The sequence below is a fragment of the Oncorhynchus gorbuscha genome, linkage group LG07, assembly GCF_021184085.1.
Source record: "Oncorhynchus gorbuscha isolate QuinsamMale2020 ecotype Even-year linkage group LG07, OgorEven_v1.0, whole genome shotgun sequence".
Taxonomy (NCBI): Eukaryota; Metazoa; Chordata; class Actinopteri; order Salmoniformes; family Salmonidae; genus Oncorhynchus; species Oncorhynchus gorbuscha.
This window is the reverse complement of record NC_060179.1, coordinates 87,616,192-87,628,691: the sequence shown is the minus strand read 5'-3', so window position 1 is coordinate 87,628,691 and position 12,500 is coordinate 87,616,192. Positions and strand designations below refer to the sequence as shown.

Below are 12,500 nucleotides of genomic sequence, written 5' to 3'. Positions count from 1 at the left end.
TGTTCTGTTTAGCTGCAGCTCTGTAGCTCTAGAACACCTGTCTCTGTAGCTCTAGAACACCTGTCTCTGTAGCTCTATAACACCTGTCCCTGTAGCTCTAGAACACCTGTCTCTGTAGCTCTAGAACACCTGTCTCTGTAGCTCTAGAACACCTGTCTCTGTAGCTCTAGAACACCTGTCTCTGTAGCTCTAGAACACCTGTCTCTGTAGCTCTAGAACACCTGTCTCTGTAGCTCTAGAACACCTGTCTCTGTAGCTCTAGAACACCTGTCTCTGTAGCTCTAGAACACCTGTCTCTGGGGCTCTAGGGCACTACATGAGGACTAGGATTCACAGGGTGGTTGGAGACTACATACGGACTAGGATTCACAGGGTATTAGGACACTACATAAGGACTAGGATTCACAGGGTGGTAGGACACTACATAAGGACTAGGATTCACAGGGTGTTAGGACACTACATAAGGACTAGGATTCACAGGGTATTAGGACACTACATAAGGACTAGGATTCACAGGGTGGTAGGACACTACATAAGGACAAGGATTCACAGGGTGGTAGGGCACTACATAAGGACTATGATTCACAGGGTGGTAGGACACTACATAAGGACAAGGATTCACAGGGTGGTAGGACACTACATAAGGACTAGGATTCACAGGGTGGTAGGACACTACATAAGGACTAGGATTCACAGGGTGGTAGGACACTACATAAGGACTAGGATTCACAGGGTGGTAGGACACTACATAAGGACTAGGATTCACAGGGTGGTAGAACACTACATAAGGACTAGGATTCACAGGGTGGTAGGACACTACATAAGGACTAGGATTCTCAGGGTGGTAGGACACTACATAAGGACTAGGATTCACAGGGTGGTAGGACACTACATAAGGACTAGGATTCACAGGGTGGTAGGACACTACATAAGGACTAGGATTCACAGGGTGGTAGGACACTACATAAGGACTAGGATTCACAGGGTGGTAGGACACTACATAAGGACTAGGATTCACAGGGTGGTAGGACACTACATAAGGACTAGGATTCACAGGTTAGTAGGGCACTACATAAGGACTAGGATTCACAGGGTGGTAGGACACTACATAACGACTAGGATTCACAGGGTAGTAGGACACTACATAAGGACTAGGATTCACAGGGTGGTAGGACACTACATAAGGACTAGGATTCACAGGGTGGTAGGACACTACATAAGGACTAGGATTCACAGGGTGGTAGGACACTACATAAGGACTAGGATTCACAGGGTGGTAGGACACTACATAAGGACTAGGATTCACAGGGTGGTAGGACACTACATAAGGACTAGGATTCACAGGGTGGTAGGACACTACATAAGGACTAGGATTCACAGGGTGGTAGGACACTACATAAGGACTAGGATTCACAGGGTGGTAGGACACTACATAAGGACTAGGATTCACAGGGTGGTAGGACACTACATAAGGACTAGGATTCACAGGGTGGTAGGACACTACATAAGGACGAGGATTCACAGGGTGGTAGGACACTACATAAGGATGAGGATTCACAGGGTGGTAGGACACTACATAAGGACTAGGATTCACAGGGTGGTAGGACACTACATAAGGACTAGGATTCTCAGGGTGGTAGGACACTACATAAGGACTAGGATTCACAGGGTGGTAGGACACTACATAAGGACTAGGATTCACAGGGTGGTAGGACACTACATAAGGACTAGGATTCACAGGGTGGTAGGACACTACATAAGGACTAGGATTCACAGGGTGGTAGGACACTACATAAGGACTAGGATTCACAGGGTGGTAGGACACTACATAAGGACTAGGATTCACAGGTTAGTAGGGCACTACATAAGGACTAGGATTCACAGGGTGGTAGGACACTACATAACGACTAGGATTCACAGGGTAGTAGGACACTACATAAGGACTAGGATTCACAGGGTGGTAGGACACTACATAAGGACTAGGATTCACAGGGTGGTAGGACACTACATAAGGACTAGGATTCACAGGGTGGTAGGACACTACATAAAGAATGGAATGATTCCTTTAATGGGGGAGGCACTTTATTTTATGGAGGGTGAACAATTCATTACTACATTATCACAGACAGAGTTGATTATATTGTTTAATATGTGCTAGTAGATAACAGCTGATACATCATATTTGGTTTCCTGTGTATCTTGATTATCTTGTTGAATACGTGCTAGTAGATAACAGCTGATACATCATCTTTGTTTTCCTGTGTAGATCTCAACGACTGTAAAGACCAGTGCCACCACGGAGGAACCTGCATGGTATGTTGTCTCTCCCTCTCTGCATCTCTAGCTCTCTCTACAATTCATTTCAATTCAAGGGGCTTTATTGGCAGGTGAAACATGTGTTAACATTGCCAAAGCAAGTGAAGTAGATAATATACAAAAGTGAAATAATCAATAAAAATGAACATTAAACATTACAAAATAAATCACGTAAATATGGGTTGTATTTACAATGGTGTTTGTTCTTCGCTGGTTGACCTTTTCTTATGGCAACAGGTCACAAATCTTGCTGCTGTGACGTCACACTGTGGTATATCACCCAGTAGATATGAGAGTTTATCAAAACTGGGTTTGTTTTCGAATTCTTTGTGGATCTGTGTAATCTGAGGGAAATATGTGTCTCTAATATGGTTATACATTGGGCAGGAGGTTAGGAAGTGCATCTCAGTTTCCACCTCATTTTGTGGGCAGTGAGCACATAGCCTGTCTTCTCTTGAGAGCCATGTCTGCCCTGGGCTGCCTTTCTCAATAGCAAGGCTATGCTCACTGAGTCTGTACATAGTCAAAGCTTTCCTTAGGTTTGGGTCAGTCACAGTGGTCAGGTATTCTGCCACTGTGAACTCTCTGTTTAGGGCCAAATAGCATTCTAGTTTGCTCTGTTTTTTTGTTAATTCTTTCCAATGTGTCAAGTAATTATCTTTTTGTTTTCTCATGATTTGGTTGGGTCTAATTGTGCTGCTGTCCTGGGGCTCTGTGGGGTCTGTTTGTGTTTGTGAACAGAGCACCAGGACCAGATTGCTTAGGGGACTCTTCTCCAGGTTCATCTCTCTGTAGGTGATGGCTTTGTTTTGTGATGGAAGGTTTGGGAATCAAGGGCCTCCAGGTTTGGAGGGCGTTGGAGAGGGGAGGGAGGGAGAGGGTTGGAGAGGGGAGGGAGAGGGTTGGAGAGGGGAGGGAGAGGGTTGGAGAGGGGAGGGAGAGGGAGGCACGCAGGGCGAAGAGAGGGAGGGGGAGGGTTGGAGAAGGGAGGGAGGGAGAGGGTTGGAGAAGGGAGGGAGGGAGAGGGTTGGAGAGGGGAGGGAGGGAGAGGGTTGGAGAGGGGAGGGAGAGGGGAGGGAGGGGGAGGCACGCAGGGCGAAGAGAGGGAGGGGGAGTCATTGGGTTCAGTGGGCTTGGTAACTAAGGAAAGGGGAGAGGGAATAAGAGGTAGAAGGGTATAGACATTGAGGGAGGGGGAGAGAGAACTCCATGACGACAGTAGATTCAATTACCGTAAATCAAATCAAATCAAATTTATTTATATAGCCCTTCGTACATCAGCTGATATCTCAAAGTGCTGTACAGAAACCCAGCCTAAAACCCCAAACAGCAAACAATGCAGGTGTAAAAGCACGGTGGCTAGGAAAAACTCCCTAGAAAGGCCAAAACCTAGGAAGAAACCTAGAGAGGAACCGGGCTATGTGGGGTGGCCAGTCCTCTTCTGGCTGTGCCGGGTAGAGATTATAACAGAAAATGACCAAGATGTTCAAATGTTCATAAATGACCAGCATGGTCAAATAATAATAAGGCAGAACAGTTGAAACTGGAGCAGCAGCACAGTCAGGTGGACTGGGGACAGCAAGGAGCCATCATGTCAGGTAGTCCTGGGGCACGGTCCTAGGGCTCAGGTCCTCCGAGAGAGAGAAAGAAAGAGAGAATTAGAGAGAGCATATGTGGGGTGGCCAGTCCTCTTCTGGCTGTGCCGGGTGGAGATTATAACAGAACGTGGCCAAGATGTTCAAATGTTCATAAATGACCAGCATGGTTGAATAATAGTAAGGCAGAACAGTTGAAACTGGAGCAGGAGCATGGCCAGGTGGACTGGGGACAGCAAGGAGTCCTCATGTCAGGTAGTCCTGGGACATGGTCCTAGGGCCCAGGCCAGTTGAAACTGGAGCAGCAGCATGGCCAGGTGGACTGGGGACAGCAAGGAGTCATCATGTCAGGTAGTCCTGGGGCATGGTTCTAGGGCTCAGGTCCTCCGAGAGAGAGAAAGAAGGAGAGAAGGAGAGAATTAGAGAACGCACACTTAGATTTACACAGGACACCGAATAGGACAGGAGAAGTACTCCAGATAAACAAACTGACCCTAGCCCCCCGACACATAAACTACTGCAGCATAAATACTGGAGGCTGAGACAGGAGGGGTCAGGAGACACTGTGGCCCCATCCGAGGACACCCCCGGACAGGGCCAAACAGGAAGGATATAACCCCACCCACTTTGCCAAAGCACAGCCCCCACCCACACCACATTGTGAGCCAATGTGTTGATATGATTTTTGAAGGATCTGTGATTCTGTTCCTCAAACTGTTATTGTCCCGTCTTTTGGAGAGGTTTGGAGAGGGTTCTCTTGTTATTGTCCCGTCTTCTCTATTGTCTTGTTATTGTCCCGTCTTCTCTATTGTCTTGTTATTGTTCTGTCTTCTTTATTGTCCCGTCTTCTCTATTCTCTTGTTATTGTCCCGTCTTCTCTATTGTCTTGTTATTGTCCTGTCTTCTCTATTGTCTTGTTATTGTCCCGTCTTCTCTATTGTCTTGTTATTGTCCCGTCTTCTCTATTGTCTTGTTATTGTTCTGTCTTCTTTATTGTCCTGTCTTCTCTATTGTCTTGTTATTGTTCTGTCTTCTCTATTGTCTTCTTTATTGTCCTGTCTTCTCTATTGTCTTGTTATTGTCCCGTCTTCTCTATTGTCTTGTTATTGTCCCGTCTTCTCTATTGTCTTGTTATTGTCCCGTCTTCTCTATTGTCTTGTTATTGTCCCGTCTTCTCTATTGTCTTGTTATTGTCCCGTCTTCTCTATTGTCTTGTTATTGTCCCGTCTTCTCTATTGTCTTGTTATTGTTCTGTCTTCTTTATTGTCCCGTATTCTCTATTCTCTTGTTATTGTCCCGTCTTCTCTATTGTCTTGTTATTGTCCCGTCTTCTCTATTGTCTTGTTATTGTCCCGTCTTCTCTATTGTCTTGTTATTGTCCCGTCTTCTCTATTGTCTTGTTATTGTCCCGTCTTCTCTATTGTCTTGTTATTGTCCCGTCTTCTCTATTGTCTTGTTATTGTTCTGTCTTCTTTATTGTCCCATCTTCTCTATTGTCTTGTTATTGTTCCGTCTTCTCTATTGTCTTGTTATTGTCCCGTCTTCTCTATTGTCTTGTTATTGTCCCGTCTTCTCTATTGTCTTGTTATTGTCCCGTCTTCTCTATTGTCTTGTTATTGTCCCGTCTTCTCTATTGTCTTGTTATTGTCCCGTCTTCTCTATTGTCTTGTTATTGTCCCGCCTTCTCTATTGTCTTGTTATTGTTCTGTCTTCTTTATTGTCCTGTCTTCTCTATTGTCTTGTTATTGTCCCGTCTTCTCTATTGTCTTGTTATTGTCCCGTCTTCTCTATTGTCTTGTTATTGTCCCGTCTTCTCTATTGTCTTGTTATTGTTGTGTCTTCTTTATTGTCCCGTCTTCTCTATTGTCTTGTTATTGTCCCGTCTTCTCTATTGTCTTGTTATTGTCCCGTCTTCTCTATTGTCTTGTTATTGTCCCGTCCTCTCTATTGTCTTGTTATTGTCCCGTCTTCTCTATTGTCTTGTTATTGTCCCGTCTTCTCTATTGTCTTGTTATTGTCCCGTCTTCTCTATTGTCTTGTTATTGTCCCATCTTCTCTATTGTCTTGTTATTGTCCCTTCTTCTCTATTGTCTTGTTATTTTCTTGTTATTGTCCCATCTTCTCTATTGTCTTGTTATTGTCCCGTCTTCTCTATTGTCTTGTTATTGTCCCTTCTTCTCTATTGTCTTGTTATTTTCTTGTTATTGTCCCATCTTCTCTATTGTCTTGTTATTGTCCCGTCTTCTCTATTGTCTTGTTATTGTCCCGTCTTCTCTATTGTCTTGTTATTGTCCCGTCTTCTCTATTGTCTTGTTATTGTTCCGTCTTCTCTATTGTCTTGTTATTGTCTTGTTATTGTCCCATCTTCTCTATTGTCTTGTTATTGTCCCGTCTTCTCTATTGTCTTGTTATTGTCTTGTTATTGTCTTGTTATTGTCCCATCTTCTCTATTGTCTTGTTATTGTCCCGTCTTCTCTATTGTCTTGTTATTGTTCTGTCTTCTTTATTGTCCCGTCTTCTCTATTGTCTTGTTATTGTCCCGTCTTCTCTATTGTCTTGTTATTGTTCTGTCTTCTTTATTGTCCCGTCTTCTCTATTGTCTTGTTATTGTCCCGTCTTCTCTATTGTCTTGTTATTGTCCCGTCTTCTCTATTGTCTTGTTATTGTCCCGTCTTCTCTATTGTCTTATGGGTATCTCCTCTGTCTAACAGTAGTTAGACACAGGAGATAGTATTGTTCTCTTTATTGTTCTCTAATGAACCCTTTATGGTTCTCTAATGAACCCTTTATGGTTCTCTCTAATGAACCCTTTATGGTTCTCTCTAATGAACCCTTTATGGTTCTCTAATGAACCCTTCATGGTTCTCTCTAATGAACCCTTTATTGTTCTCTAATGAACCCTTTATGGTTCTCTCTAATGAACCCTTTATGGTTCTCTAATGAACCCTTTATGGTTCTCTAATGAACCCGTTATGGTTCTCTAATGAACCCTTTATGGTTCTCTAATGAACCCTTTATGGTTCTCTAATGAACCCTTTATATTTGTTCTCTAATGAACCCTTTATGGTTCTCTCTAATGAACCCTTTATGGTTCTCTCTAAGGAACCCTTTATGGTTCTCTAATGAACCCTTTATGGTTCCCTAATGAACCCTATATGGCTGTCTCTAATGAACCATTTATGGTTCTCTAATGAACCCTTTATGGTTCTCTAATGAACCATTTATAGTTGTCTCTAATGAACCCTTTATGGTTCTCTAATGAACCCTTTATGGTTCTCTCTAATGAACCCTTTATGGTTCTCTCTAATGAACCCTTTATGGTTCTCTCTAATGAACCCTTTATGGTTCTCTCTAATGAACCCTTTATGGTTCTCTAATGAACCCTTCATGGTTCTCTCTAATGAACCCTTTATTGTTCTCTAATGAACCCTTTATAGTTGTCTCTAATGAACCATTTATGGTTCTCTAATGAACCCTTTAAGGTTCTCTAATGAACCCTTTAAGGTTCTCTAATGAACACTTTATTGTTCTCTCTAATGAACCCTTTATATTTGTTTCTAATGAACCCTTTATGGTTCTCTCTAATGAACCCTTTATGGTTCTCTCTAATGAACCCTTTATGGTTCTCTAATGAACCCTTTTTGGTTCTCTAATGAACCCTTTATATTTGTTTCTAATGAACCCTTTATGGTTCTCTCTAATGAACCCTTTATGGTTCTCTAATGAACCCTTTATGGTTCTCTAATGAACCCTTTATGGTTCTCTAATGAACCCTTTATGGTTCTCTAATGAACCCTTTATGGTTCTCTAATGAACCCTTTATATTTGTTCTCTAATGAACCCTTTATGGTTCTCTCTAATGAACCCTTTATGGTTCTCTCTAAGGAACCCTTTATGGTTCTCTAATGAACCCTTTATGGTTCCCTAATGAACCCTATATGGCTGTCTCTAATGAACCATTTATGGTTCTCTAATGAACCCTTTATGGTTCTCTAATGAACCATTTATAGTTGTCTCTAATGAACCATTTATGGTTCTCTAATGAACCCTTTATAGTTCTCTAATGAACCCTTTATGGTTCTCTAATGAACCCTTTATGGTTCTCTAATGAACCCTTTATGGTTCTCTCTAATGAACCCTTTATAGTTGTCTCTAATGAACCCTTTATAGTTGTCTCTAATGAACCCTTTATGGTTGTCTCTACTGAACCCTTTATGGTTGTCTCTACTGAACCCTTTATGGTTCTCTCTAATGAACCCTTTATGGTTCTCTGATGAACCCTTTATAGTTGTCTCTACTGAACCCTTTATGGTTCTCTCTAATGAACCCTTTATGGTTCTCTCTAATGAACCCTTTATGGTTCTCTCTAATGAACCCTTTATGGTTCTCTAATGAACCCTTTATGGTCCTCTAATGAACCCTTTATGGTCCTCTAATGAATCCTTTATGGTTCTCTAATGAACCCTTTATGGTTCTCTAATGAACCCTTTATATTTGTTTCTAATGAACCCTTTATGGTTCTCTCTAATGAACCCTTTATGGTTCTCTCTAATGAACCCTTTATGGTTCTCTAATGAACCCTTTATGGTTCTCTCTAATGAACCCTTTATTGTTTTCTAATGAACCATTTATGGTTCTCTCTAATGAACCCTTTAAGGTTCTCTCTAATGAACCCTTTAAGGTTCTCTCTAATGAACCCTTTATTGTTTTCTAATGAACCATTTATGGTTCTCTAATGAACCCTTTATGGTTCTCTCTAATGAACCCTTTAAGGTTTTCTCTAATGAACCCTTTATTGTTTTCTAATGAACCCTTTATGGTTCTCTAATGAACCCTTTATGGTTCTCTCTAATGAACCCTTTATGGTTCTCTCTAATGAACCCTTTAAGGTTCTCTCTAATGAACCATTTATGGTTCTCTAATGAACCCTTTATGGTTCTCTCTAATGAACTCTTTATGGTTCTCTCTAATGAACCCTTTATGGTTCTCTAATGAACCCTTTATGGTTCTCTCTAATGAACCCTTTATTGTTTTCTAATGAACCCTTTATGGTTCTCTCTAATGAACCCTTTAAGGTTCTCTCTAATGAACCCTTTATTGTTTTCTAATGAACCATTTATGGTTCTCTAATGAACCCTTTATGGTTCTCTCTAATGAACCATTTATGGTTCTCTAATGAACCCTTTATGGTTCTCTCTAATGAACCCTTTATGGTTCTCTCTAATGAACCCTTTATGGTTTTCTAATGAACCATTTATGGTTCTCTAATGAACCCTTTATGGTTCTCTCTAATGAACCCTTTAAGGTTCTCTCTAATGAACCCTTTATTGTTTTCTAATGAACCATTTATGGTTCTCTAATGAACCCTTTATGGTTCTCTCTAATGAACCCTTTATGGTTCTCTCTAATGAACCCTTTAAGGTTCTCTCTAATGAACCATTTATGGTTCTCTAATGAACCCTTTATGGTTCTCTCTAATGAACTCTTTATGGTTCTCTCTAATGAACCCTTTATGGTTCTCTAATGAACCCTTTATGGTTCTCTCTAATGAACCCTTTATTGTTTTCTAATGAACCCTTTATGGTTCTCTCTAATGAACCCTTTAAGGTTCTCTCTAATGAACCCTTTATTGTTTTCTAATGAACCATTTATGGTTCTCTAATGAACCCTTTATGGTTCTCTCTAATGAACCATTTATGGTTCTCTAATGAACCCTTTATGGTTCTCTCTAATGAACCCTTTATGGTTCTCTCTAATGAACCCTTTATGGTTCTCTAATGAACCATTTATGGTTCTCTCTAATGAACCCTTTAAGGTTATCTCTAATGAACCATTTATGGTTCTCTAATGAACCCTTTATGGTTCTCTCTAATGAACCCTTTATTGTTTTCTAATGAACCATTTATGGTTCTCTAATGAACCCTTTATGGTTCTCTCTAATGAACCCTTTAAGGTTCTCTCTAATGAACCCTTTATTGTTTTCTAATGAACCATTTATGGTTCTCTAATGAACCCTTTAAGGTTCTCTCTAATGAACCCTTTATGGTTCTCTCTAATGAACCCTTTATGGTTCTCTAATGAACCCTTTATTGTCTTCTAATGAACCATTTATGGTTCTCTAATGAACCCTTTTTGGTTCTCTAATGAACCCTTTATATTTGTTTCTAATGAACCCTTTCTTGTTCTCTAATGAACCCTTTATGGTTCTCTAATGAACCCTTTATGGTTCTCTCTAATGAACCCTTTATGGTTCTCTCTAAGGAACCCTTTATGGTTCTCTCTAAGGAACCCTTTATGGCTGTCTCTAATGAACCATTTATGGTTCTCTAATGAACCATTTATGGTTCTCTAATGAACCCTTTATGGTTCTGTAATGAACCCTTTATGGTTCTCTCTAATGAACCCGTTATGGTTCTCTAATGAACCCGTTATGGTTCTCTAATGAACCCTTTATGGTTCTCTAATGAACCCTTTATTGTTTTCTAATGAACCATTTATGGTTCTCTAATGAACCCTTTAAGGTTCTCTCTAATGAACCCTTTATTGTTTTCTAATGAACCCTTTTTGGTTCTCTAATGAACCCTTTATATTTGTTTCTAATGAACCCTTTATATTTGTTTCTAATGAACCCTTTATGGTTCTCTAATGAACCCTTTATGGTTCTCCAATGAACCCTTTATGGTTCTCTAATGAACCCTTTATATTTGTTTCTAATGAACCCTTTATGATTCTCTCTAATGAACCCTTTATGGTTCTCTAATGACCCCTTTTTGGTTCTCTAATGAACCCTTTATATTTGTTTCTAATGAACCCTTCATGGTTCTCTCTAATGAACCCTTTATGGTTCTCTAATGAACCCTTTATATTTGTTTCTAATGAACCCTTTCTGGTTCTCTAATGAACCCTTTATGGTTCTCTAATGAACCCTTTATGGTTCTCTAATGAAACCTTTATATTTGTTTCTAATGAACCCTTTATGGTTTTCTAATTAACCCTTTATGGTTCTCTAATGAACCCTATATGGTTCTCTAATGAAACCTTTATATTTGTTTCTAATGAACCCTTTATGGTTCTCTCTAATTAACCCTTTATGGTTCTCTCTAATGAACCCTTTATAGTTCTCTAATGAACCCTTTATGGTTCTCTAATGAACCCTATATGGCTGTCTCTACTGAACCCTTTATGGTTCTCTAATGAACCCTTTATATTTGTTTCTAATGAACCCTTTCTGGTTCTCTAATGAACCCTTTATGGTTCTCTAATGAACCCTTTATGGTTCTCTAATGAAACCTTTATATTTGTTTCTAATGAACCCTTTATGGTTTTCTAATTAACCCTTTATGGTTCTCTAATGAACCATATATGGTTCTCTAATGAAACCTTTATATTTGTTTCTAATGAACCCTTTATGGTTCTCTCTAATTAACCCTTTATGGTTCTCTCTAATGAACCCTTTATAGTTCTCTAATGAACCCTTTATGGTTCTCTAATGAACCCTATATGGCTGTCTCTAATGAACCCTATATGGCTGTCTCTAATGAACCCTTTATGGTTCTCTCTAATTAACCCTTTATGGTTCTCTAATGAACCCTTTATGGTTCTCTAATGAACCCTTTATGGTTCTCTAATGAACCCTTTATGGTTTTCTAATTAACCCTGTATGGTTTTCTAATTAACCCTTTATGGTTCTCTAATGAACCCTTTATGGTTCTCTAATGAACCCTTTATAGTTCTCTAATGAACCCTATATGGTTCTCTAATGAAACCTTTATATTTGTTTCTAATGAACCCTTTATGGTTCTCTCTAATTAACCCTTTATGGTTCTCTCTAATGAACCCTTTATAGTTCTCTAATGAACCCTTTATGGTTCTCTAATGAACCCTATATGGCTGTCTCTAATGAACCCTATATGGCTGTCTCTAATGAACCCTTTATGGTTCTCTAATGAACCCTTTATGGTTCTCTCTAATTAACCCTTTATGGTTCTCTAATGAACCCTTTATGGTTCTCTCGAATTAACCCTTTATGGTTCTCTAATGAACCCTTTATGGTTCTCTAATGAACCCTTTATGGTTCTCTAATGAACCCTTTATGGTTCTCTAATGAACCCTTTATGGTTGTCTCTAATTAACCCTTTATGGTTCTCTCTAATTAACCCTTTATAGTTCTCTCTAGTGAACCCTTTATGGTTCTCTCTAATGAACCCTTTATAGTTGTCTCTAATGAACCCTTTATGGTTCTCTAATGAACCCTTTATGGTTCTCTCTAATGAACCCTTTATAGTTGTCTCTAATGAACCCTTTATGGTTCTCTAATGAACCCTTTATGGTTCTCTCTAATGAACCCTTTATTGTTCTCTAATGAACCCTTTAAGGTTCTCTAATGAACCCTTTATGGTTCTCTAATGAACCCTTTATTGTTCTCTCTAATGAACCCTTTATGGTTCTCTCTAATGAACCCTTTATTGTTCTCTAATGAACCCTTTATGGTTCTCTAATGAACCCTTTATTGTTCTCTCTAATGAACCCTTTATGGTTCTCTCTAATGAACCCTTTATGGTTCTCTAATGAACCCTTTATGGTTCTCTA

At 39.9% G+C, this 12,500-nt stretch overlaps 1 protein-coding gene across 6 annotated transcripts in view; it reads left to right on the top strand.

The window, feature by feature from the left end:
- LOC124040455 (protein jagged-1b-like) overlaps window positions 1–12,500 on the top strand; it is a 210,334-nt gene that overhangs the window by 105,255 nt on the left and 92,579 nt on the right. For all 6 annotated transcript variants that reach the window (XM_046357673.1, XM_046357674.1, XM_046357676.1 and 3 more), the window contains exon 11: window positions 2,267–2,313. In XM_046357673.1, coding sequence (XP_046213629.1) covers window positions 2,267–2,313 — 47 coding nt within the window. The remainder of the gene's footprint in view (window positions 1–2,266; window positions 2,314–12,500) is intronic.